Here is a 26,541-nt window from a genome sequence, read left to right on the forward strand (position 1 = left end):
TTCTACAGGTAACAAATATGTGTATGTGTATAGTAAAGTGTAATAAAATGAGAATAAAAAAGTTTGTTTAATGATGTGTTTTTTTGTGTAGGCGTGGATAAACTGGTGACTTATAACCTTGGTGACGTCACGTGGCGGGAAGAAGTAAAATATTTTTTCCTGGACAGTTTATTAGACACACCATGAGAGACAGGATTGTTTCAGAAGCGAATCACTTTGTTCAGTTTTTAAAGTAAGTCACTGTTATTCATACTCTTGTCGAAATGTACTTTTGAGTCGGAAAGGAGCAGTGTATGTTATTTGCTTAAAAATATAAAACGAAACCAAGTTGTTTTGTTTGTACTGAGACTTCAGAAAACTACTTTATATCATCACCAGCTACGTCATTGATATCACCAGCTACGTCATTTAACTCATATATATATATATATATATATATGAATTCTACTGTAACTTTGGTGCTTTTTACATAATTGTCTTTCTATCATGTATTAACAAATCAGTATATGCAAGCAAGTGGTTAATGTGTGTTAAAATCAGCATATTTGGAGTATCAGTGGACACAATGTACTTATACTGAAACTTCTAGACAGGTGATCTGTCAAGAGTAATAAATATATTAAAAGAATATTGTGTCAGGGTTTGAGGTTGTTAGATTGTCCAGAACAGGCCAATGCATAGACCATGAATAAATCACATAATGCTTTTAATAATATAGATGGGTTAAGTAAAGGTTTCTGCAACCATTATTTCATTTAATTAGAAAGAATCTAGGCATTCGGAGATATTTGTGACGTAAAATAAAATAAAAAGATGGGTGTTAGACAGGTACTCACTGTGATTTTGGTTGCGTCCTCATGGAACTACGTGACTTCTGCTGATGTTTCTGCTGAATAAAGTCCTGGACCCTGATCTTAGTTTGTTTCTTTTGCTTGCCATTTTAACGTTGTTATTAAATTTGTTTCTATTGGTATAAATTGTCCATCGTATATCTGAAGCGTTATTGAATATTTTTCTGTATCAGGTCGTGTCAAGATGACAGCAAAGATTCCTGGGTTTATCAGGTAATTAAGAGTAAATAAGTAAATAATAACTAAACTGAATAAGTGGTTCATACTATTCATTCATATTACTGTACATTGACCTGGTGCTGCAGGAGTATATTAAATTATCGAGGCGGAACGACGAACCTCTTCTCAGCATGATTGGAGGAAACCAAGCTGCCTTCATATGTGAGAAAATGGTACATCCGCCTGCCAATTCACTTCTGTTTGATTTTCTTTCTGTGTGCAGCTTTTAACAAGAAACATTTTCATAAACCAGTTTTGTAGAATCGACAGATCATAAAAGAAACAAGTCAGATTTTTTATATTTTCCTGTAGCCACCAGCAGTTTACGAGTCTGAAGATGCAGAAAACACGGGTGAAATCAGTCTCAGTGAAGAGGCCCCTGTTAAACCGCAAGAGCTCAACATCGGTCCACTTCCACTCAGCATCAGTAAAGCAAGGTGAGTGAAATTGCTCACGTTATCATTTGTTGTTTCAGCTGATGGAATGCTTTTAGTGTTACTGTGAGCTTTAATTTGCCGTCTCTGCACAGAGAGATATTGTCCTGGTACACGATGTCTCAGAATCCCAACATGCCCAAGGTCGTTGCCCAGGTTCTGTATCCTCTATGGGTCCGTTGTGACATGCAGGACCCTGCTAACACGTCCTGGCTGGGCGCGGAGACGGTCTACGCTGGCAACAAGGCCACAGCGGTTAAACTCTACACAGTCAGTTGTAAAGGTAATGTTGGACCCTAAAGCTTAAGCATTACATTTCAGTCTGAAAGCCAGCGAGAAACATGCAATAATGTCGTTTTTTTAAAGATTCTTTACAAGCCATCATACTAATACACCATACATTTTTTTGTTTTATTTTATCTAGGGTCTTCAGTGGACGAGACCTCGTTTATCACATTGGATCAGCTAAAGCAAGAACACCAAAACAGACACCATTCCTCAGCGGTAACACGTCGTATCTTTCTTTTTCCTTTTTTTTTTTTTTATTTATTTATTTTTTAAATTGTCAGACCTCTATACCCCATGTAAATCATTGTTCTTGTTTTTTTTCCTTATTTTTTTTATTTTTAATTTTTTTACTGTAGGTGTTGACAGAAGGCTGGGCCAAATACACCTTGTTTTGCTCAGTGAAGGAAGAGAGTCTGGTTATTGATGCTGAGAGCAGTATAACAGCTAACTTTAGATGGAACAATGTAGAGAAGATGTTGGAGATACCACCCCTGTCATCTACGGTCACTCTGGTAATCCTACATGTTTTATCACATAATAGTGTACATAGTGTAGATTTAGTTTTATAAACATTACTTTTCTCTATACCTGAGTAAATTATGAGTAAATAAATACATTTAAATAAATAAATAAAATTAATAATAAATTAAAATTAAATGTGTATTCATTGTGGTAACAACAATGTTTAAAAAATAAATAAATGTATTTATTATATTATATTATATTATATTATATTATATTATATTATATTATATTATATTATATTATATTATTTGAGCTGATCATGAACACCAAGCACCTCCCATAGAGAGAGAGAGAGAGAGAGAGAGAGAGTGCAGTGTTTCTTTTGCTTTTAATTCAATACAAAGTGATCTTTAATAATCCATGTTTACATGATCATTTTGGTTGGCATTTGCAAACATTAGAATTTTTCCCATAATCCATTTTTACTAATTTCATGTGATTTTAAAAAACAACAAAAAAAACCCCACTGAATAATTGAATAGGTTGAAAGACATTTGTATTCGACACGTGAATACGTCTACTGAGTTGAATGCTGCTTTTATAAACGTATTTCTTTTTTATAATGTATTTTAATAAATTGTTTCACAGACTTAGTGTTTCACTACAGTGTAACACTATATATAATAGTATATAAACTATTTTATGAGCAGATGTACATACTTTTGAAAAAATCTAAATTTACCTACTCCGTGTCATACAGTGCTTTCGTATAGTAACCCGTGTGCAACTATTTTCTGAGGTTTCTGTGTGAACTTTTTTGATCTTTTATTATGAAGTTATTAGTACACATTAAGGTTATGGGTCAATTTTAGCTGGGAAACAATATTGCATATAAATGCTCAGTTGTATATTTTGCTGTTTGCTTTCAGCCAGATGCACTTAGTCAATTTTTAAAAATCACAGTCACTACTGCTTGGGCTGGTACAGTATCAGGGGGCAAAGTGTATATTAAACTTGTATCTTTCCTGCTGTCTACAGCACATCAAGGTGACAGCTGGAGACATCAGAAGCCCTATGTATCAGACTCACAGAGAGCTGGAATTCCTCCTGGTATGTTTTACGTAATAAATGTATAAAGCGATGTAGTTGTATAAATGCAAGGTTCAGTTGGTTTTGCCTCAAATTTTAAAGCTGACAAAACAAAACAAAACAAAAAATCACAATGAAGTCCTCAATATTTTATTGCGTAAGTAATCTATGTTGATCTGCTCTTCAAAGTTGAAATAACTCTCATGTAGTTTTGTGGGTTTTTGTCTCCAGACTTTGGCTGAAGGCTTGAAAGAGGGGGAGATCGAGTGGTTGGAGCAGCTGGAGACACGGTCTGCTGTGGATCTAACCCGAGAACTTATTGAAGGTTACCCTTGTCAGTAATTAACAATGAAAAGATCACAAATGTTTTGTTACTTATTTGTCTTTTTCTCTTTGCTCTCAGAGCTGGAGAATGTTGCAAATGCAGTCCCAGGCCAGAATTTAAAAGGATCAGAGGTAAAGGAAATAAGCAATATGAAGGTTTCTATTTGTACATAAAACAGCAAAACTGTACTATACTGACAGATATTTTTGTTTGTGGAACAGAACCAGAAGGGCAAAAACGACTCTGTGGTGGGTTTAGGTGGTATGTTAATAGAGAGAGGTGACCTGGACTTCACTGAGCAGCTCTGGGAGAAGATGAGAAGAAGTGAGTATTGGTTAGGACTTATTCTCAGAAGGCTGTATAAGTGATACAAAGTTTAATACAGATTCTGCACACAATTATTTTCCTGGCAGGTGTGACCTCATATCAGGACATAACAGATTCTCTGAAATTGGTCATCAAAGCTGTGCGGTTTGGACAAATTAAGCCTTGGGTATGTTACTTACATACTTTGGATCTGAAGGCCATGAGTTCAAATGCCAGCCACACCAAGCTGCCACTCCTGGGCAGCTTGGTGTAGCTGGGATTTGAACTCATGACTTTCAGATCCAAAGTTTCCATACAATTGTAAAATAATGAACTGTTTTTGCTGTATAAAGAGAGTCATGTTTTTGTGTGCAGGTCCACAGGGACAGCAGTAGCTCTCTGAGTAAACTGATTGTGCAGTCCTACCAGCAGCAGGTGGACACGGTGCCTCTCACTGGCTTCACTCCTGCCGTCATGCTTCTGGAGCTGGGCCTGGACAAGATGAGAAAAGACTACATCAACTACCTCGTTGGTAACAATATTGTTTAGTCTATCAGAATGTTTTAAGGTTTTATTGATTTAAAAAAAAGGCACGGTAAGTGTTTTTATTTATTTATTTTTTATAGCTTTTTAACTTTTTTTTTTTAAGGAATGGGGTCCCTCAGCCAGGAGGATTTTATAACTGTTTCCACTCTAAACACAGAAGAGCTATTTAATCAAGAAATTTTGAGTTGATTATATGGTGCACATGAACTGGTCAGGTGGGGAATGGAGTAGTTTCAATCAAATTTGAGTTGGATGGAAGATTTTCCACTGTTTTGATATAAAATTGTTGGAGAGCTGTATATAAACTACATTAAATAGGTTCAGTTGCTTTAACATATTCGAATTAAAATTTTTTAGATAATAACAACATGGTGATTGCAGCTAGATACCGTAGCTAATTTGGGTTGTGTTACTAATGAACACATCCTGGGAACATGATGGAAATTTGCAGTTAGAAATGTCATTTCGTATAAAAATGTGTTTAAATGCCAGTCACTTCTGTTTTTATATATACAGGCAACCCCCGATAATTCGTGGCTCTGAACCTAATTTACAGCAAATTGCAGATTATCTTAAAATTCGTGGTAATCCGCAGCGGGACCGAATGTTCAGGAACGTTAGGAAAAACATTTTAAACTGTTTTCATTAACAAATTCCATACACATTTTTAAAACACTCTATTGTATTAAAGTGACATAATGTCTAGATGAATTCACTAAGGTACCATAGGGGCTGCAGGGGTGCGCCCATTTTTCAGGACCTCGCAGGGGGTCTTAAAACGTAACCCCTGCGGGTTCCAGGGGATCACTGTAGTTTAATATGAATAAGATTTAAATATTTTTTTCTAAGTCTAATGTAAATGGTGAAGTTGCTGAGTAGTGTACCCCTAGTCTTTTATTGTTTTTGAAACACATGCATGTTCCTTTTATTTACACCGACCAGGCATAACGTTATAACATTATGACCAGGGAGTGAATAACACTGATTATCTCTTCATCATGGCACCTGTTAGTGGGTGGGATATATTAGTCAGCAAATGTCCTTAAAGTTGATGTGTTAGAAGTTGAAAAAATGGGCAAACGTAAGAATTTAAGTGAGTTTGACCAGAGCTAAAATGTGATGTCTAGACGACTGGGTCAGGGAATCTTTCAAACTGCAGATCTTATGGTCTGTTCCTGGTCTGCAGTGGTCAGAAGCTATAAAAAGTGGTCTAAGGAAGAAACAGTGGTGAACCCGCTCATTGATGTAAGTGGGGAGCGAAGGGTTTCCCATGTGGTCTGATCTAACAAATGAGTTGATGCTGTTAATGCTCGATGGGTCAGGACTGTTTTGGCAGCAAAAGGGGGACCAACACAATATTAGGTTAAAGCAAAAGCACAATAATTGGACGGTGTATGACTGAAAGAAAGTTCTGTGGACAGACGCTTCTGAATTTGACACATTTGGCTCTAATAGAACAGGAGATATTTTATCAGACTGCCTCACACACACAGTAAACATGGTTAGTGAACCAACATGGCTACCATTTCATACTTCAACACCAAGCAGTTCCATCTGGACTGAACTTCAAAAAGAAATATCCAACTAGTGAAGAACAAGTTTTACAAGAGGCATGGCAAAGTATTTCGTCTGAAAGTTTGGAAAAACTTGCTGTCTAAATGCCAAGAGAATTTAAAGCTCTTATTCATGTTAAGGTTGGAGTATTTTTTTTTTAGTAATAATATAGATATAGATTTTTTTTTTTACCCACATCTGTACAGTTATCTATTTGTTTGGCCAAAGTAAATCTTCATACAGTTAAATTAACTAGTTAGTTGCATATAAACAAATGCACATCTCTCAAAAATGAGAAAAAAAAAACTAGGTGTTTCCAAACTTTTGACCGGCCTGGAAGATTGTTAAAATAATGACATTTGTGCTTTTTATTAGTCTGTGTGAATTTAATAATTTCTTTCTCACAAAGCTCACACTTAATTAAAACGGTTATTAATCAAATGAGGATGGGTTCCCCTTTTGAGTCTGGTTCCTCTCAAGGTTTCTTCCTCAGAACATCTAAGGGAGTTTTTCCTGCCACAGTCACCATGGCTGCTCATCAGGGATAAATACACATCGTTCACCTTAACTGTTAAATTCTGTAAAGCTGCTTTTGCAGACAATGTCTGTTGTGAAAAGCGCTTTAGAAATTAAATTGACTTGACCTATTAGTAGATTAGATTGATTTAGAATTTGTAGAAGCCTACATTATGATTAAGCTGGAAAACATTTTTTTTTTAACAGGGAATGAGCTGACAACTCTCAATCACCTGGTAAGAATCATCATTTTACTAAAACATGGTAATTGCACAATTTGGGTGAATAGGCATCAACAGCCACTGCTGTGTTTCTGCGTGATGATTTTCAGAGTCACTATCTCAGCAGTGAGGTAAATCTACAAGAGCAGGTGATCAGACTGAGGAAACTGCACCACCTGCTGGAGGTCCTGGGCACCTGCAGCAGCTTTCTCAACTTGCCTCATGAGCGCCTCTTTTTCTTCACTCAGTCAGCAATCTTCTATGTTTTTATTAACTATTCATTACACCAAAATGCTCAAATTGTTTTTGCAAACGCTAATAATTTGGATTTTTATTATAATTGTTTTAGGTCATGTTTGCAGTACTACAAAACCGCCCCTTATGATGAAGAGCATGTGTTTCAGATGCAAATCAAACCTGCTCTAATCAGCCACTTCTATCAAGCGTAAGTAAAATCTGCTCGGATTCACACGTGATGCATAAGAAACTAATGTACTGTACGTAAAGCCTAGCACAAAACTTTGGTATTTCTTGTTCAAATTGCATGCTTTGTTAATGTAAGTACATTTGAAAAGGTTTATTTGCTGAATTTAAACACATTGGAAAACAAAAAAAAATCTGAATGTTCAGTACTAATTAACAACAAATTTCACAGAAATTACAGCCTCTAAATGTTTCTTGCAGCCTGCTTTGTATTCATGTAATTATGTTTTAGATCTGCTCAAATTTCCAAAAATGTTCAAGTCTGTAGCCCCTGAAAGCTTTCCATTTATATAATTATCAAAACCTGTAACTTGACTAGTGGAGGCCAAACATTTGTCTACTGTGTTCCATTCATAGAGAGCAGCCCGCTTCATGGGGAGTAGAAGTATCTAGTGGGCAGGGTTCACGTGAAGTGAAGACTTCCTGGCATGTCAGTGATAAACCTTTAGTAGATCACATCATCTATGACTCAGGTAAAATTCCCACAGAAGGTGTATCTGATTATTGTTTATTGTTCATCTAAATTAAACATGTTCTTCACATGAGGACTAAAAGAAATTCAACCACTTCACATTTTAGATGCCCCACTGGAATTTTCAGTGAATGAAGAGAGTGAGAAAACCGCATACTTCAGAACGATGGTGTGTTGCAGCCTGGCCAACTTCAGTTAACAGGTCAGAATCAACAGCTCTGCTTTTTAGTTATTTTAAAACATTTCAAATACAACATTCTTATTTCTTAACTCAATATGAAATCTGAGGTTCAACTAAAAGTCAAAACATAAATTTATAACCAAAAATTCTATCAGCATCATTTTACTGAATGTTAAAATTAATGAAATAAAGTAGTAAATTGAGTCATAGAGCCTGAAAGCAGAAACCTTTTATGGTGTGTGTGTGTGTGTGTGTGTGTGTGTGTCCTGGGTGTTTTATAAGTCTTTTGAATAAAAGGTTAAAATGGGTGTTTAGTTGTTATGGGCTAAAATGTATGACATTTTAAAGCTCCAAATCCAGTGGTTTATTTTACATTATCAATTAGCGATTAAATCTGTTTGAAAAATATTTGGCATCACATCTCTCACTCTCTCACTCTCTCACACACACACACACACACACACACACACACACACACACACACACACACACACACACACACACACACACTCAATACATCTGAGAAAACCAGGTAGCAAATAAGGTTTTAGTCAAAATGTATTATCAGAGTCAGTTTAACAATTAACAAATCGTCAGCTATTAATTTATTTGTATTGGCTATCTTCTTGTTTTCTATTAAAGTGTTCTCTTTTTAATGCAGTTAACATTGCTTTAATCATGTTGTATATGTGCCACACTAAAGCAGGCAAGTCTAATAGATTGTTAATAACTGATCTAACGACCAGTTGGTAAATTGTACACGATGCAGATCTTGAATCTGCTGATACTGAAGCTGCAGAGATTGCAGAAAAACAAAAGATGTAATGTTTGAATGCTAATAAAAAATGGGAAATGTAGCCCAGAGAGTTATAGTGCATTTATTTCAGCACGATGTAACAGCCTCAGTGATCAGACGAGTCAAAAGCAACAGTGTAGCTCCAGTATGTCAAATGCCATGACTGATCTTTACCACTGGAAATGAAACTAGACTAACATGGTCTTAATCAATATAAAAGATCAATATGCCTTGTGCTTCTACAGATCACTCATGTTCATGGTCAAATTAATAATTTTATATTGAATTTAGGACTGTTGCTGTCGATTATTTTAGTAATCGTGTATTCTAATCGGGTAAGAAGTACTTTTTCTTTATTAAAGGGCAAACTTTAATAAGAAAATAAGACCGGTCTCGCACTGTGTCCTCTTTGTTTTACTTTGAAATGATCCCAAACTTGATCTTATGGAAGCCCATTTCTGCCACATAAAAAAACGTAAAATTAATTTTTTCACAATTCCCCTATTTTTTTCCCACAGTTCTGACTTCATTCCTTTTTTTCTTGTAAACATCTATAATTTCTGGTGCATTCACCAGTAAGCATGTTGTCAGCCTGAGGTTTGAAGCTGTTTGTGTATAAACGAGGTCCTCTATCCTTCTTCTGTTCTGTTCCAACTCCTCCAGAGCTGACTGTTAGACAAAGTTCTCCCCAGGGATCAGAGGCTTAGTTTAAAACCATGCGATTTTATTGATTGTAGCCCATTTCATTTTCAGTGTGTAAAGCTTTCTGGCACTACAGAGGGGTGACGTGGCCCAGATGGCTATAAAAACTTGGAATTGCAAAAAAGTAAGTCAGAATTGCGAGAGAAAAAAATTTGTCAAATTAATACAAAATCTGAATTAGGCAAACTTTTTATTTAATGTGGCGGAAACTGGCTTCCACATAAATCTTCTCCTCGCCCCTCGCTGTTTTTCCCCATTCCTCTATTTTTTTATTCTGCACCGTCTTCTGTGTTCCCTGTCCAGCACGCTCCAGAGTTTAGCGGATTGTGCGTCAGTAATAATGGTCTGTAGGAAATGCAGTGCTCCGTGTGTAGTAAACTACTAAATGATCATTTGCTTCGATACATTTTTATAATCGAATTTCTCCAGCAATCATTACATTATTAATTTAATTTACATATGCAAATAAAACTGTCATTTACTTTTAGACTCAAAATCAGTGTTTGTTTTTTCAGTGTGATTGAAATGTCGTGTTCTCCCTTTTTACTTTAAACTAGAAGTTCTCAAACTTTATTGTGATCGTATCTCCTTTGCACATCAACCAGATCTAATTTCCAAAACTTGATAAATGAGCAAATCAGGGTTTTATAGGGTATTCCCATTCCACCACACATACAAGGATGTATTAATGTAGTGTATAATTGTAAAAAGTATTATATTAAGTGTTTAGTGGTGTTGTTGAATAGGTTAGTTATCAGAAGTGTTTGTGTGTGTGTATGTATGTGTGTGTGTGTGTGTATATATATGTATGTATGTGTGTATATATATATATAATATGAAGTCAGTTCCTGCTTCTCTGCTATGTGCGTCTGCGAAATAGAAACATAAGAAAAAGTGCCGTGATGAGAATGCAGAGGGTGCACACCGTGGGCACGACTATCTCTGTTACCATCTCCATGTGGCTTGTCAAGGGATCTGTAATAAAGGCACAATTGCAAGACCATTAAAATTAAACCACATCACCAACCAATTTCTTGGATGACTTCTTAAGATGTATATTAGACAGTTGTTTGTGTCTTTTGGCTTACCATGAATAAGTCTTAGGATATTGGCAGCAGTATTCCTCTGTTCCTCTAATAAAAAAGAAAGAAATAGTGTGTAACACACTCACTCACTCACTCACTCACTCACTCACTCACTCACTCACTCACTCACTCACTCACTCACTCACTCACTCACTCACTCACTCACTCACTCACTCTCTTTTCTAGAATCCTATACCTGTGTTAATTTTCTTGAATTGGTCTGCCAGTACATGATTATAGTCATATGCTGATACGTCTACCATGACACGAGACCCATCTTTTAAAGCACAGGTTTTAAATGCTTAATTTGGGATCCATTACTTCGATTTCAACATTCCTGTGTTTTCAATTTATGAAAGGTACTGTAGAAAAGAAAACCATTCATTTTTTGGAAAGTTTATATATTTTGATAGTAGTATAGTATAGTTTATTAGGTGAATTTCTCCTTTATAGCAGCTGTCAAAGTACACTCATGCCCCCAACAGACTGCGGCTTGCGTCACATTGTCAAATTCAATTCAAAGACTTTCCTTGACGGCTGTTATTTTATTATACCAATTGATAAATAAATGAAGCGCTGCTATTAAGGAATGCAATATGTATTCAGTATTATGTTGACATGCATTTATAATCCTGTTACAAATGAAGAATATTGTGCATGCGTATGCTTGGTATGAACAACCGTATTAAGTCAGAGGCCCTTAAACTTAATGTTGTTCTTCACAAACAAAGCCAGAGGATTTATATAAAACCAGCAACTGTAAATCATACGCTAATGAAGTGCAATGGCAAGTGTGTGGGTTTTACAGATGTATACTCTTGTCAGTTTTGATGAAATTATTGAAAGCTCTGCAGCAGAGAAACCAGTCCTTAGCGATCATTCGAATGAGATTTTAACATTGTAGTCCAAAACCGCTTGAAAAAGTAATTTTCTGTTTTTTATTGCTGGCCTGAACAGGAACATTGAGACATTTGCTTTGAAGGCAAATCCTTTTTCAAGGATTTCCAGGACAGTGCAAAAAAACTTGCCAAACCAAAACCACTGGTTACATTTAATCTTACTTATGCACTAGTTCATCGTGCACTAGTGTTCAATGTGCACAAGCCAATCATTTGTCAATATCTGCATGATCCTTATTTTCTTTGGATTCTCTTTTAGCTGGAGGGGCAAACAAAAAAAAACCCTGTTACTGAATGACGTTTTCTTTTTTTTAAAGCTTTTTTTTTTTTTTTTTTTGTCAAAGGTTGTCTTGTTGGCTTGCAAACCAATTCCCATCTGACCTAAATATCTGAAAGGCAAATAAGTAATGACAGATTGAGGTTATTATGTGGGCTTTACAAAATGAAGTGATGCAGATCCAGAAATGGATAGATGAGGGTTCATGTCATATAAAACTTGAGAAGAACAATTGTTTTCCTAATCTCTTTACAAATATATGTTGTTTATTGCCCTAATAACACCTTTTTCTCCTTTACTTGATCTATAGATGTATAGATGTTTGAGACGGATGATCAACTTTGGTGACCCCTAATGGGAGCAGCTGAAAGGAGAGGAAGATTGAGCTATAGATGTACCTGCAGCTAGGAGCCAGTTGCTAGATGAACACATCTCTGCAGCCTTCCTCTTCCAGTTCTCAACCTGCCAAATATGTTTATTTATTTTACTTTTTTTTTTTTTTTTGCATTAGGGGCTCAACTACAGGAAAACTACACATTTTTCATGTAACTTTCTTGTCTTTTGATGCATGTAAGTATAAATAATTTAGCATTTTTGTAATAAATGCCTTTGCACTGTTAATCGTTTGATTCTTTCCATATTCTAATGGCAGTGTTTGTAGAGTGTTAGTCCAGAAAAAGTGGAACAATAACAGTGAAAACTGCTGGTACCTCTCTGAGATTAGGAAAACCGTTGGATCTGATGATGTGTTTGTAGAATTGAACGGAGGCCTTGGGGTAGCGGGTTTTATTCTTACTTTTGAAGTCTACATAAAACAGGCCAAATCTCTCAGAGTAGCCTTTATCCCACTCAAACTTATCAAGCAAAGACCATGCAGTGTAGCCCTTTACATTCACTCCATCTCTGATGGCTGCAGGAACCAGAAAGAAATTAAGATTATTTGGTTTAAGCAGTGTGTCTTATATTTTAATGTCCAGGGAAAAATTTTTTTTATCCAATAATGAGTGCAATTACTTGCCTTTCAACATCTCATTAATGTAATTCCTATAATACTGGATCCTCCAGTCATCACACAACTCTGCACACATCATTTTTTCAGAGACTCCATTTTCAGTGATGTAGATTTTTGGATTCCCAAACTGAGCCTACAGAAGGAAATAAAAAGTCATGACCAAATGCCTGTCATTGTTCTTTCTTTTTATATATATATATATATATATATATATATATATATATATATATATATATATATATATATATATATATATATATATATATTTAATTCATTTCCAACACAGGTTAACTGTAGAATCTGCTTGCTCGGATGAAGTTGTTTCTCTAAATTATTTCAGGTAAAATGTAATTGATAATAAGGACATGTATGAGGACAATGTAACGGCAGTAAAGAGTGCAGTAGGAACAAGTGTGGTCAGACAGGACAGGACAGGTCTCCATGGACTATGATGTTTGTGGATGATATTGTGATTTGTGGTGAGAGTAGAGAGCAGGTTGAGAAGAGCCTGGAGAGGTTGAGGTACATGCTGGAGAGAAGGAGAATGAAAGTCAGTAGGAATAAGACAGAGTACATGTGTGTGAATGAGAGGGAGGGCATTGGAGTGATGCGGTTGCAGGGAGAAGAGGTGGAGAAGGCGGAGGAATTTAGGTACCGGGGGTCAACAGTGCAAAGTAATGGAGAGTGTGTTAGAGAAGTGAAGAAAAGAGTGCAGGCAGGGTGGAGTGGGTGGAGAAGAGTGACAGGAGTGATTTGTGATAGTAGGGTATCTGCAAGAATGATAGGGAAAGTTTATAGGACTGTGGTGAGACCTGCGATGTTGTATGGATTAGAGACAGTGGCATTGAGTAAAAGACAGGAGGTGGAGCTGGAGGTAGCAGAGCTGAAGATGTTGAGGTTTTCGTTGGGAGTGATGAGTATGGACAGGCTGATTAGGAAACATATTTATTATAACTGTTTTAGCAATTATAATAGTTATATACCACTAAATATAACTAAAATGGATACAAAATGTGTGACTATTAATCATTTCAAATTTGCCATTGCAAGCAAATTGCTGTGATACAAGAACAATAAAACACAATGACTTAAGAAGTTGATTTCTTTCTTTCCTGTGGTGTTTTACTCCTTTCATATATTCTTTTAAAGAATATGTCAGAATAAGGAAATAAGAAGCATTATATGCTCTATAGATAAATTAAGCTAAAATGGTAAAAACGTGACAGGGAATTTGAATAGATACCATTAGCAAGAGGAAAGTTCTAAACAATTGCATGATGCACCTTGATGAAGTTGAGCAGACGTCGGAAACCCCATGGTACAGAGTAGAGCCATTCTGAGCCAGGATCAGGCCAGCGTGGGTCCACCAGCTCAGCCAGGTCATGGTCTGTATAGTAGGAGCTAGTACGATCTGGAGGGCTTGTCTTTTGGGTGATGTAGCGTGTGGTGAAGTGCCCTACACCCAGGAAGTCACATGTGCCTTTAATGTAACCCTTCTCCTGAGAGGAGAAGGAGGGCAGTCGAGATGTTCCCATCCCCTGCTGAGAACTCTTCCTACCTGAATACATGTACACAGCTAATGTATTTTTTCAACAAAGATTTGTAGTCTTATTGAAATCATTGAAACCATACAAAATTCGAAGTCTATTTTCCACATTAAATTAAACAGTATATTATAGCTTAGGTAGCAAGATAATGGTTAAATGTACCTATGAAGTCCTTCATGACCTCAGGGTAGTCTCCATGGAAGATTGGTGTAGCAAACCAGCCCAAATAGAACTGGACATATCTCTCAGCTGCCTCTATGTCCTTTGGGTTGGCAATGTCCACAGGCTCCCCCCATTCTCCAGACAGAGAGATTCCCACCAAACCTAAAGCAGATCTCTTTAAAATTTCTCAAAGGCAGTATTACTGCATGTAAATCTTTCATTTAAACTTTAATACCATTCTGTTCGCTCCGCCAGTGACTGTTATAGGTATGCCAAACCTTAGCATGTGCCTGGAGACAGTGGTTTAACAAGTGTTACTAACTGATGCAAACTTTTTTTTAAATAAAAGAATGGTGTACCATTATAATGAATTCAAAGGATTTTAAAGTTCTCATGTTCTCTAACCTTGATGATGTGGTGAGCAGCCCTGTAGGCCCCTATGCCTTTCAGTTTCAGGCCTGGAGCATGTTCTCCTGTTTCATAGCCCTCTACTGCCACTGACTTGCATGTAAACAAACATTTTTCACTAAATGGCAAAACTCAAACAAGCATCTTTCATGAGAAGGTAATAGAAAACCAAAAAGGCATACCCATGGGTTGTTAAAAGTGATCCAGTGTTTCACACGGTTTCCAAATCTTTCAAAGCAAAGACTGGCAAAGTCATTAAAGTAATTCACCATGCTGATGTTCTGCCAGCCACCAAATTTCTCCTGCAAAACCTTTTAAAGGCAGAAGAACAGAAACAGCTGTTGACAGAGGTTGGTTTAGCGTATGTGATTAAGCCAAAAAGAAACAGCATTTATATGAGAGCACACCTGTGGAAGGTCCCAGTGATACAGTGTCACAATAGGAGTGATTTTATTTTCCACCAGTAGGTCAATAAGGGTATTATAGTACTTGAGTCCTTTTTCATTCACATAATCCGCTGCAAACATACCGAAGTGATAATCAGCAATATGCCACATTCATCATAACCACATTTCATTATTTAATCCTTATTAGGACATATCATTCTCTTACACCTGATCCCAGTGGGAATGACCCGTGGCCAGGAGATGGAGAAGAGATAGTGCTTCAGATTGAGTTCTTTTATCAGGGATACATCATCCTAGATACAGAACAATTAAAGATGCCATCAACTTTGACTGAAATAATAAAACACATTAAACATTTTATTTGTAATTACCTTAACTTTGTAGTAACCATCACATGAGGAGTCTCCTGTATTATTAAAAACAATTTTTTCTTTCTTGTGACAGAACACATCCCAAATACTTAGTCCTTTTCCATCCTTGTCCCAAGCTCCTTCTGTTTGATAGGCTGAACTGCCAGCACCCCATGAAAATCCTAAGGATCCCAAAGGATTAGCAGAGTTTAGAATGACCATCATTTAGCAGGCTCACTAGTACAACCCCAATCCCACAAAAGTTGGGACACTGTGTGAAATGTATATTAAAACAGTATGCAATGATATGCAAATCTCATAAATCCATATTGTATGTGTGTATGTATGTGTATATGTATATATATATATATATATATATATATATATATATATATATATATATATATATATATATATATATATATATACACACACACATATATATATATATATATATATATATATATATATATATATATATATATATATATATATATATATATATATATATATATATACACACATACACAGTATATAAAAAAACCATATCAAATATATACCATTCTAAGGAAAAAAATTTCATTTTGAATTTGATAGCTGCAACAGTTCTCAAAAATGTTGTGACAGGGGCAATGTTTACCACTGCGTAGCATCACATCTTCGGTCCATTTACATCTGGGAACTGAGGAGACCAGTTGCTAAAGTTTTGGGAGAGGAATGTTGTCCCATATGTGTCTGATATAGGATTCTAGCTGCTCAACAGTCCTGGGTGTTCTTTGTTGTATTTTTGGTTTTATGATGCACCAAATGTAAAAGGTCAGACCTGCAGGCAGGTAAATTCAGCATCTGAACTCTTCTACTATGCAGTCATGCTATTGTAATAGATGCAGTATGCATTCAGCATTGTCTTACTTCCAAATGTGCAAGCTGCCCATTCTACAGGCACTTTTGCACTCCCGTACCATCAGAGATGTGGCTTTTTGACCTGAGCAATGATAAGCTAGATGGTTTCCAAAACAGAAATAAAAATTTTGATTCATTTGACCACAATGAATTTCGTTACATTTTAAATAAGCCTTGGCTCAGAGAGGATGGCGGCATTTCTGGATCATTTTCATGCATGGCTTATTCTATGTATGATAAAGATTTAACCTTCATTTGTGGATGACATAGCAAACTGTTTACAGACAATGATTTCTGGAGGTGTTAAAGAACCCATGTAGTGATTTTCATTATAGAACCATGGCTGTCTTAAATGCAGTGCCACCTGAGGACCTGAAGATCACAGGGATCCAACATTGACTTTTGCTCTTGTCCCTTGTACACAGAGATTTTTACAGATTCCATGAAACTTTTGATAATATTATGTACTGTAAATAAGATATTCACTATTTTGTGATTTTATGTTGAGGAACATTATTCTAAAATTGTTTCACAATTTGTAGACACAGTCTTTCACAGATTGAAGCTCTGCCCATCTTTACTTTTGAAAGATACACTATTTATACCCAATCATCTTACTGAACTGTTGTCAATTAACCCAATTAGTTGCAAAATGTTTTTCTTAATTTTTAATTTGAATAATACTTCTTTTTGTAGACTTTTGTTACCCCATATCAACATTTTTGAGAAGTGTTGCAGCCATTCAATTAAAAAAAAAAAAACTAATTTTTTCTTAAAAAGGTAAATTTACTCTGTTTAGACAAAGATAGATAGATATATACTGCCAAGAAGTATTAATAAAACACATACATATAGTTTTCATGATCCTTTCATAACAGTGACGAATAAAGAATGAAACTGGATATTTTCTATAAAAGGTTTTTTATCTGGATAACTACTTTCTTTAATTCAGTTTTTTTGTATGTAAATTCATGTTGTATTTGTACATCTGTGCTTATGTGTTTACTTTATTTTGGTGTTCAGTGTATAGTTAGGGAGTAAAACCAGCTAACTTTTTCTATTAGATTATTTATTATTTATTGCAACGGCTAAAACTTTTGTAACAGTTGTCACGAATTTGATTCGAAAGACACCATTGTGTTTATCACAGAGGCCACCCTTTGACCAATTAGTAAGCAAGTGTTAAACATACAACCTGAATTCAGGAAATGTTGGGACGTTTTTTTTATTTGAATAAACTAAAAAATTTAAAGACTTTCAAATCACATGAGCCAATATGTTATTCGCAATGGAACATAGAGACATAACAAATATCTAAACTGCGAAACTTTACGCTTGTATGCACAAAACGAGCTCATTTCTAAATTTATGCCTGCTACAGGTCTCAAAAAAGTTGCCATGGGGGCTGAAAAAGCCAGAAATTTTGAAAATATTCAGCTGAAACAACATCTAGCAAATAATCAGGTTCATTGACATCAGGTCTGTTACATGATTAGCTATAAAAGGAATGTCTCATAGTGGCAGAGTCTCTCAGAAGTAAAGATGGGCAGATGCTCTCCAATCTGTGAACTAGTGCATAAACTTATTGTGGAATACTTTAAAAACAACGTTCCTCCATGTTAAATTGCAAAGGCTTTGCAAATCTCATCATCTACAGTACATACCATCATCAAAAGTTTCAGAGAGAATGAAGAAATCTCAGTGCGTAAGGGAAAAGGCTAAAGACCTTTGTTGGATGCCGTGGGCCCTCAGACAACACTGCATCACTCATCGGCATGATTGTGTCATTGACATTACTAAATGGGCCCAGAAATACTTCCAGAAACCACTGTCGGTAAACACAATCTGAATGCCAACTAAAGCTCTATTATGCAAAAAGAAAGCCAGATGTGAAAATGGTCCAGAAGCGCCGTGGTGTCCTGTAGGCCGAGGCTCATTTAAAATAAACTGTTCCAAAGTGTTCTATGGTCAGACGAGTACAATTTTGACATTCTAGTTAAAAATTACAAACGCCGTGTCCTCTGGGCTAAAGAGGAGGGAGATTTTCCAGCGTGTTATCAGCGTTCGGTTCAAAAGCCAGCATCACTGATTGAATGGGGATGCATTAGTGCATACGGTATGGGCAGCTTGCATGTTTTAGAAGGCACTATGAATGATGAAAGGCATAAAAAGGTTTTAGAGCAACATATGCTCCCCTCCAGACGATGTCTATTTCAGGGAAAGCCTTGTGTATTTCAGCAGGACAATGCAAAAACACATACTGTTGCTATTACAACAGCATAGCTTCATAGTAGAAGAGTCCGGGTGCTAAATTGGCCTGCTTGCAGTCCAGATCTTTCATCTATAATATTTGGCTCCTCATTAAACGAAAAATACGCCAAAGACGACCACAGATTCTTCAGCAGCTGGAAACCTATATCAGGAAAGAATGGAATAAAATTTCAATTTCATTTGTATTAAACATACCAGTTGGAAAAGTGCCATAATAGAAGGTGCTGTGGTCCTTCTTTGTCCAGTCGAAGTCCTCTGCTGCAGACAGACACAGCACCAACACAAGCACACAGCAGCATGACAGCATGTTTTTCTGACAGACAGCTCTGGCACTATGCAGTCTCTTTCAGCAGCACCAAACACCACTGACCAGAAAATCAGAAGTGCCTACAAGGAAAATGCACCCAATAATTACACCCAGTAAATAGTCCACCATTATTAAAACCAGCAGCCACCGATCAACATCATGCTTATCAAAACCTGTCAAAATTATTAGACCTGACTGTTTAACCAAGGTGTCTATACTTATAACACTTCTATTAATTAAACAGTTTCACACTAATCCTCGTTATATACACAGAGATCTTTAATGTAAAAAACATCACCCACTTTCCATAATCAAGCACCAATTAGATTCCAACTTCCCGTTTATATGCATACCTTTTATTGATTTCGCGTTGGTCCACAACAAAATCCAGGAATCACAATAATGCCTAAGACAAATAATATTTAATAGCTTGATTTACACCAAGCTCCTGCTCTCCACACTGCCTGTCTGCCATTTTGAAAAACATTCAAACCCCAATCGTTCTGTGTGAAGGTCTCATGACCACATTGTAGACCCAAATACCTTCCTATTCAAGATCAATGGACTGTGAGCTCATTTTGCAAGGGTGAGCAGATATTTTACAAACCGGGGTTTCACTTTGTAAGCAAGCAAATGTAATGTGAGTGAAGCTGATACATGTGTTTACTGTTCTAACAGTAAAAGGGCTTGCATCTTTATTCAATTCGGATACGAAAATGTTGTTACTGAGAAAATCGAATTCCCCCTGTCTGATACAAAGCACAAAGTTAAAGAAATGAAAAACATTTTCATTGTGGTTTTTAAGATGCAGAACTGGGAGAAAAATTATATTTATCTGAAACACATATACAGTATCTCATAAAAGTGATACTGTAGATCAACAACTGTTTTATTTATTTTATTATACAATGAACAATACTATATGAAACTTAAATGTATTTTAAAGTAGTCAATGTGCAGCTTGTATAGCAATATAGATTTACTGTCCCCAACATGGTGGTCAACATGAAGCCATTAATGTCGAAATTGCTGGCAACAAAAGTGAATACACCGTAAGTGAACATATCAAAACTGTGTCCAAAGTGTCTATATTGTGTGTGAGCCCCACTGTCATGTAGCACTGCCTTAATCCTCCTGGGCATAGAATTCACCAGAGCTGTACAGGTTGTTGCTGGGAGGAGTGGAAGAGGATCCCAGCAACAACCTGTACAGCTCTGGTGAATTCTATGCCCTATTGCTAAGGAGGTTGAAGGTGAAGGCGATGGAGTTGCCAATTATGTCTCCATCACCTTCACCTTCCTCACCAAGGAAATTGTGTGTTTGGGGTCGTTATTAGGTTGGAAAACTGTGGGTTGGCCGTTTCTCAAGTGAGAGAATCATGTTCTGCTTCAGAATGTCACAATACATGTTGGAATTCATGTTTCCCTCAATGAACTGCAGCCTCCCAGTACCAGGAGCACTCATGCAGCCCCAGACCATGACGCTACCACCACCAAGCAAGACACAATTTTCTTGGTACTCCTCACCAGGATGTTGCCACACAATCTGGACACCGTCTGAGCCAAACAAGTTTATCTTAGCACTTTTATTTGATCAGACCAAAGGACATGGTTCCAATAATTCATGCTTCTGGACAGGTTGTCTTCAGAAAACTGTTTGCAGGCTTTCTTGTGAGCCAGCTTCAGAAAAGGCTTCCTTCTGGGATGACAGCCATGCAAACCGACTTGTTGCCGTGCACGGCATTTTGTCTGAGCACTAGCAAGTGGATTTTGCAAATTCTAAAGCAATGCTGGCAGCACTCATGCGTCTGTTTTTTTTAAGTCAGCTTCTGCACCTGACACACAGCACAAGGACGTACTTTTATGATGAACCCTTCCGAGGCCTGTTCCAAGTAAAACCCCTCTTGGAAAATCCCTGTTACTCAGTTTCAGGGTTTAACTGATATTATAGCCTTGGCCATCTTTGTAGAGAGCAACAATTCTAATTCTCAAATCAGAAAGTTATTTGCCATGAGGTGCCATGTTGAATATCCAGTGGTCAGTATGAGAGAATTCTACTCAAAGCATCAAATTTTAACTGCACTAATAGAAGATACACAAATGTGTATGTTCCTGTCAAGCAGACAAAAACATGGTTAAGCGAAGTACAGCTTTTATCACTTAGGGTGTACTCACTTTTGTTGCCAGCTACTTTGACAATAATGGCTGAATATCAAGTTATTTTTAGAGGACAGTAAATCTATACTGCTATACAAGCTGCACATTGACTACTCCAAAATATATCCATGTTTCATTTCTCTAGTATTGTGTGTGTGTATAATATATATATATATACAGTGAGGAAAATAAGAATTTGAACACCCTGCTATTTTGCAAGTTCTCCCACTTAGAAATCATGGAGGGGTCTGAAATTGTCATCGTAGGTGCATGTCCACTGTGAGAGACATAATCTAAAAAAAAAAATCCAGAAATCACAATATATGATTTTTAAACTATTTATTTGTTTGATACAGCTGCAAATAAGTATTTGAACACCTGTCTATCAGCTAGAATTCTGACCCTCAAAGACCTGTTAGTCTGCCTTTAAAATGTCCACCTCCACTACATTTATTATCCTAAATTAGATGCACCTGTTTGAGGTCGTTAGCTGCATAAAGACACCTGTCCACCCCATACAATCAGTAAGAATCCAACTACTAACATGGCCAAGACCAAAGAGCTGTCCAAAGAAACTGGAGACAAAAATTGTACACCTCCACAAGGCTGGAAAGGGCTACGGGGAAATTGCCAAGCAGCTTGGTGAAAAAAGGTCCACTGTTGGAGCAATCATTAGAAAATGGAAGAAGCTAAACATGACTGTCAATCTCCCTCGGACTGGGGCTCAATGCAAGCTCTCACCTCGTGGGGTCTCAATGATCCTAAGGAAGGTGAGAAATCAGCCGAGAACTACACGGGAGGAGCTGGTCAATGACCTGAAAAGAGCTGGGACCACCGTTTCCAAGGTTACTGTTAGTAATACACTAAGACGTCATGGTTTGAAATCATGCATGGCACAGAGGGTTCCCCTGCTTAAACCAGCACATGTCCAGGCACGTCTTAAGTTTGCCAATGACCATTTGGATGATCCAGAGGAGTCATGGGAGAAAGTCATGTGGTCAGATGAGACCAAAATAGAACTTTTGGGTCATAATTCCACTAAACGTGTTTGGAGGAAGAACAATGATGAGTACCATCCCAAGAACACTATCCCTACTGTGAAGCATGGGGGTGGTAGCATCATGCTTTGGGGGTGTTTTTCTGCACATGGGACAGGGCGACTGCACTGTATTAAGGAGAGGATGACCGGGGCCATGTATTGCGAGATTTTGGGGAACAACCTCCTTCCCTCAGTTAGAGCATTGAAGATGGGTCGAGGCTGGGTCTTCCAACATGACAATGACCCGAAGCACACAGCCAGGATAACCAAGGAGTGGCTCTGTAAGAAGCATATCAAGGTTCTGGCGTGGCCTAGCCAGTCTCCAGACCTAAACCCAATAGAGTTATCTTTGGAGAGAGCTCAAACTCCGTGTTTCTCAGTGACAGGCCAGAAACCTGACTGATCTAGAGAAGATCTGTGTGGAGGAGTGGGCCAAAATCCCTCCTGCAGTGTGTGCAAACCTGGTGAAAAACTACAGGAAACGTTTGACCTCTGTAATTGCAAACAAAGGCTAATGTACCAAATATTAACATTGACTTTCTCAGGTGTACAAATACTTATTTGCAGCTGTATCTTACAAATAATGTAAAGATTTTTTTTTTTAGATTATGTCTCTCACAGTGGACATGCACCTACGATGACAATTTCAGACCCCTCCATGATTTCTAAGTGGAAGAACTTGCAAAATAGCAGGGTGTTCAAATACTTATTTTCCTCACTGTATGTATATATATATATATATATATATATATATATATATATATATATATATATATATATATATATATATATATATATATATATATATATATATTTGTGCTCATTCAGCCACAAGGGAAGTAGTAAACTCAGGTACTGAAGTACGACGAGGAGGCCTGGAGTGCAGTCAGCATTCCAAATCATCCCAAAGGTGTTCAATAGGTCAGAGGTCAATTGAGGTCAGAGCTCTGTAGCAGGTCACTTGAGATTCCATTCCATCTCATGTAAACTATATCTTCATGAAGTTCACTTTATGCACAGGGGCATTGTCATACTGCATGCTGGAACAGGTTCGGGTCTCCTAGTTCAAGTGAAGGAAAAATGTAATGCCACAGCATCCAAAGACATTCTATACAGTTGTGCGCCTCCAACTTTGTGGTAACAATTTGTGGGAAAACACGTGTCAGGAAAAGTCATGTCATGTCGGGTGTCCCAATACTTTTGTCAATTTAGTGTATGCCATATCTGATATTAATTTGGCATTGATTACGTTCTTAAATCACTAACTGAGCAAGAAGAAAAAGTTAAACCAGACAGGGATTTCAACTTCTCTATTGTGCTTAAGTAATTTCAAATACTGTACTAAACATATACAACATTCCAAATGGAGTACAAAAAGACATCACTGTACAGTACTGGCTCAGGAAGTGACCTATGTACATGCAGTACTTACACACATGCATTCACTCTGTCTTTCAAAATGACATTTAAAAAGTATCTCTGGCAACTCTTAACTTAAATTCAAACGCTATGAAGTCCACAGATTTGAAGTAGTACATTCAACCTGGATGTACAGTCATCTGAAACATCGGCTACATGTCATTTTTCAACAGAATGAATGAACTACAATAAGGGAGCAGGCTTACTTTTACAAAAGTGACAACAGTGTAGGCTTTGCCTCATATACAGTACCAAAAAGATGTCTGAGCTTCTATGCTTGCTAGTTGCTACACACCATTTTGTAGTTTGGGCTCAAGTCCCCCCCCACCTACCTATAGGTAATAAATTATAGCATCATTTGTAGACACAAAGACAACCTATTAATACATATCTTTTGGCATGCCACGCTGCTCATTACACACCTAACTGACAGTCAGACACTTCACTTGTGCTAACTGAATGTACACTCAGTAGTCATCATCTTCCTCCACCTCCTCCTCCTCAAGCACCATGTCAAGATCATCCTCTTCGTCGTCATCATCGTCGTCATCGTCATCTTCCTCCTCTTCCATTTCATAATCAGTGGGAGCACCGAGTATTAGCTTAGTCTGATTGATCTCACTCTCGTTGTCGGGGTTGACCTCAAGCTGCATGGAAACAGTTCAAATACAAGTATAGTTTTTCATTAGAGCTAGTTATTTGCAGTGGTTAAGTCAGTAAATCGCTGCAGATGGCACACTCCCAGATTAAATGTTATGCATTTCAGAAATACAGAATCAGATAATAGTAACATTTTAATCTGCTGAGCTAATTGTTTAGGATCTTTTACCTCTGGAAGAGCAGGATCAGTTTGGCCTACTGATTTATCCTCAGACTGAGCATCAATCAAGGACTTCAGTGCTCCCTCTTCAAACTAGTGTAATAGGCAAATACAGAATACACACAGTCAATCTTCTCTAAAAGTCTAACAGTAAGTGCAATCAACCTCATTTACATAAAGATCACAGCATAACATTTGGATCCTTTTTCTAAAAATGGCTCAATATATTATAAAGATGATCAGTCAGTAACGTTGTATTTATTTGCAGTGACACATCCCTCCAAGGCAGCGGTTATGAGCGTAAGGCTGTGAACCATACGTGCTCCGATACAGAACCGAATCACTAAATTAATTTGGAACACGTGTTCTAAACTGAGATAGTAATATGGACCATTACTGAACTATCACAATGACAACTGTTCATTAGCAAGATATAAATGTGACGCTGTAAACGGTTTCTTTCCAAAAGATTATCTAAATTATGGGGTTCTCAGCATTAGGGGTGTATATTTACGCAATCACAAATTTTAGTATTTACTTTTAGTAATGTTTAGTATTTCTTTTTTTTCAGTAAATGATAATAAATAAGGACATTTAGGTTGTTGATGTGTTTTTAGTCTATTTGCAAGCTTTTTTGGTCCAGACAAAATAAGACTCGACAACAGTTTGACACTTTCTCTAAAGCAACACGTGGAACCAAATCATACATATAAAACACCTCTATTTCATGTTGTTCATGCCATTTTATTGAATGTCATTCTGAGAGATAAGACCTAGAGGTATATGCACGTGACTAGGCCTTACCTTTAGCCTGTTGAGCTGATCCTGCAGCATGACTTTGATCTTCAGAAGAGTCTCCTCTTCCTTCTTGAGCTCCTGCAAGCGACTCAGCATGATGCGGGAGTTTGATTTATAGCATTCCTGCACATTAGACTACAATAAGCACAAGACTGCACCTTTCCTGTCATACAGTAATACTGATTTAATACTGGCTTAATAAAGGAACATGGGGGGATATTGGATTGGCTGTAAATTGTCTAAGTGATTAATAGGTTAAAAGAAGAAAGTATATCTGTTATGTGGGCTTTATGGAGAGAAGAATGCAAATACAATCAGTGACATCAACTTGTTTCTAAAGCTATATAGAGAATGAGACAACGCTTATATATATATATATATATATATATATATATAGATAGATAGATAGATAGATAGATAGATAGATAGATAGATAGATAGATAAACATGATAATGTAGTCCCTGGTGTGTGTCTGCTCTGCCTGTATAAGCTGTGCACATCAACAGCTGTTACTTCATCACATCACAAGTATTATATATTTTTTGCTGTACAATTTTAATGACAGTCCCTCAGTAACATCTTCCAATTTTACAAATTTACCAGGGAGCTAGTTGTACCTAAATGTTTTGCCGAACGATAAAGAACAGTATAATAGTGTTAAAGGCTAGCCAGCGTGCTAACCACAAACGATAGGCGAATAGAATCCACGGTTAGCTGCAGGCTAACTGACATTTTTTTAGCACGCTAGCTAACATTTCATCATATTGACAAACAAACTCATGATATAGGCACTGGTTTCAAATTTGCAATATCATTGTTCCAATGTGTCCCATACGCCCGGAGGTCACTCACTTTATGTTATTTCAGCGTGTAAAACAGGCATAATGATGAGAAGACGCTCCGTGTTCGTCCATCTACTCTTTCGCGAGAACAGTCACGTGGACCGCTGTGTCGCGGGCACGCACTCGCGGGCACGCGCGCCAAGTAAACGCTGGATAGAAGAGGCAAAGGCAGTTTTTCATGTTCTTTTACTCGGAGGTTCTGTCTACACATCAAATACTTTTAACTCCACGGGAGCTTGCTATTTTAATGAAAGCCATTTCTAATGGGGTTATGTCGTTTTCATAATGACTCAGACCTCAAGTCCCTTTGCCTATATTTAATCGTTTTGAAACTAGAATTGAGACTGTTTTTATATACTCCCTCTGGTCGTAATGGACTAATGGAATAGG

The 26,541-nt window shown here is 37.1% G+C and overlaps 3 protein-coding genes and 1 long non-coding RNA gene across 7 annotated transcripts; 1 reads left to right on the top strand and 3 right to left on the bottom strand.

Annotated features, from left to right (window-relative positions):
- Window positions 1–115: 115 nt before the first annotated feature.
- zwilch (zwilch kinetochore protein) lies at window positions 116–12,330 on the top strand. Of its 4 annotated transcripts, XR_014535327.1 has the most exons (20): window positions 116–232; window positions 1,025–1,064; window positions 1,157–1,243; window positions 1,383–1,507; window positions 1,600–1,787; window positions 1,929–2,008; window positions 2,149–2,304; window positions 3,296–3,367; window positions 3,578–3,671; window positions 3,750–3,802; window positions 3,893–3,995; window positions 4,085–4,164; window positions 4,353–4,509; window positions 6,801–6,829; window positions 6,925–7,061; window positions 7,164–7,259; window positions 7,655–7,770; window positions 7,877–7,971; window positions 9,500–9,572; window positions 12,028–12,330. XR_014535327.1 is itself a non-coding variant. In XM_083552080.1 (19 exons), exons 1-18 carry the CDS (start codon window positions 183–185, stop codon window positions 7,966–7,968), a joined length of 1,755 nt encoding a protein of 584 aa, XP_083408206.1. In that variant the 5' UTR covers window positions 116–182; the 3' UTR covers window positions 7,969–7,971; window positions 12,020–12,330. The 4 variants fall into 4 exon arrangements, 3 of the variants coding, with proteins under 3 accessions (XP_083408206.1, XP_083408205.1, XP_083408207.1); XM_083552080.1 differs by lacking the exon at window positions 9,500–9,572 and having other exon boundaries at window positions 12,020–12,330; XM_083552079.1 differs by lacking the exon at window positions 9,500–9,572.
- lctlb (lactase-like b) lies at window positions 7,792–21,212 on the bottom strand. Its single transcript, XM_083552082.1, has 15 exons — window positions 19,430–21,212; window positions 18,965–19,156; window positions 15,617–15,777; window positions 15,451–15,538; window positions 15,246–15,355; window positions 15,021–15,149; window positions 14,836–14,931; window positions 14,666–14,720; window positions 14,431–14,592; window positions 14,005–14,279; window positions 12,728–12,854; window positions 12,420–12,619; window positions 12,108–12,171; window positions 10,537–10,581; window positions 7,792–10,423 (listed from the first exon to the last, which is right to left on the bottom strand). The coding sequence occupies exons 2-15, from the start codon at window positions 19,074–19,076 to the stop codon at window positions 10,308–10,310; spliced, it is 1,740 nt and encodes a 579-aa protein (XP_083408208.1). The 5' UTR covers window positions 19,077–19,156; window positions 19,430–21,212; the 3' UTR covers window positions 7,792–10,307.
- On the bottom strand, window positions 17,551–18,949 carry LOC310732021. Its single transcript, XR_014535340.1, has 2 exons — window positions 18,684–18,949; window positions 17,551–18,644 (listed from the first exon to the last, which is right to left on the bottom strand). It is a non-coding gene; the product is annotated as an uncharacterized lncRNA (long non-coding RNA).
- A 2,354-nt stretch (window positions 21,213–23,566) lies between the features above and the next one.
- snapc5 (small nuclear RNA activating complex, polypeptide 5) lies at window positions 23,567–26,302 on the bottom strand. Its single transcript, XM_083552156.1, has 4 exons — window positions 26,162–26,302; window positions 25,315–25,431; window positions 24,520–24,603; window positions 23,567–24,337 (listed from the first exon to the last, which is right to left on the bottom strand). The coding sequence occupies exons 2-4, from the start codon at window positions 25,402–25,404 to the stop codon at window positions 24,158–24,160; spliced, it is 354 nt and encodes a 117-aa protein (XP_083408282.1). The 5' UTR covers window positions 25,405–25,431; window positions 26,162–26,302; the 3' UTR covers window positions 23,567–24,157.
- Between the last annotated feature and the right edge of the window lie 239 nt (window positions 26,303–26,541).

This window comes from Silurus aristotelis (assembly GCF_946808225.1).
Source record: "Silurus aristotelis genome assembly, chromosome: 10".
Taxonomy (NCBI): Eukaryota; Metazoa; Chordata; class Actinopteri; order Siluriformes; family Siluridae; genus Silurus; species Silurus aristotelis.

Excerpts from the sequence above, each read along its gene's own strand:
- zwilch (XM_083552080.1), top strand. The coding sequence starts at position 183 with ATGAGAGACAGGATTGTTTCAGAAGCGAATCACTTTGTTCAGTTTTTA. Across the intron at positions 1,508-1,599 it reads CTCAGCATCAGTAAAGCAAG|AGAGATATTGTCCTGGTACA; the intron begins GTGAGTGAAATT and ends GTCTCTGCACAG. Across the intron at positions 2,009-2,148 it reads ACAGACACCATTCCTCAGCG|GTGTTGACAGAAGGCTGGGC; the intron begins GTAACACGTCGT and ends TTTTTACTGTAG.
- lctlb (XM_083552082.1), bottom strand. The coding sequence starts at position 19,076 with ATGCTGTCATGCTGCTGTGTGCTTGTGTTGGTGCTGTGTCTGTCTGCA. Across the intron at positions 12,855-14,004 it reads GTCTGCTCAACTTCATCAAG|GCTCAGTTTGGGAATCCAAA; the intron begins GTGCATCATGCA and ends TTCCTTCTGTAG. Across the intron at positions 10,424-10,536 it reads TATCCTAAGACTTATTCATG|ATCCCTTGACAAGCCACATG; the intron begins GTAAGCCAAAAG and ends CCTTTATTACAG.
- snapc5 (XM_083552156.1), bottom strand. The coding sequence starts at position 25,404 with ATGCTGAGTCGCTTGCAGGAGCTCAAGAAGGAAGAGGAGACTCTTCTG. Across the intron at positions 24,604-25,314 it reads ATCAGCTCAACAGGCTAAAG|TTTGAAGAGGGAGCACTGAA; the intron begins GTAAGGCCTAGT and ends CTATTACACTAG. Across the intron at positions 24,338-24,519 it reads CTGATCCTGCTCTTCCAGAG|CTTGAGGTCAACCCCGACAA; the intron begins GTAAAAGATCCT and ends GTTTCCATGCAG.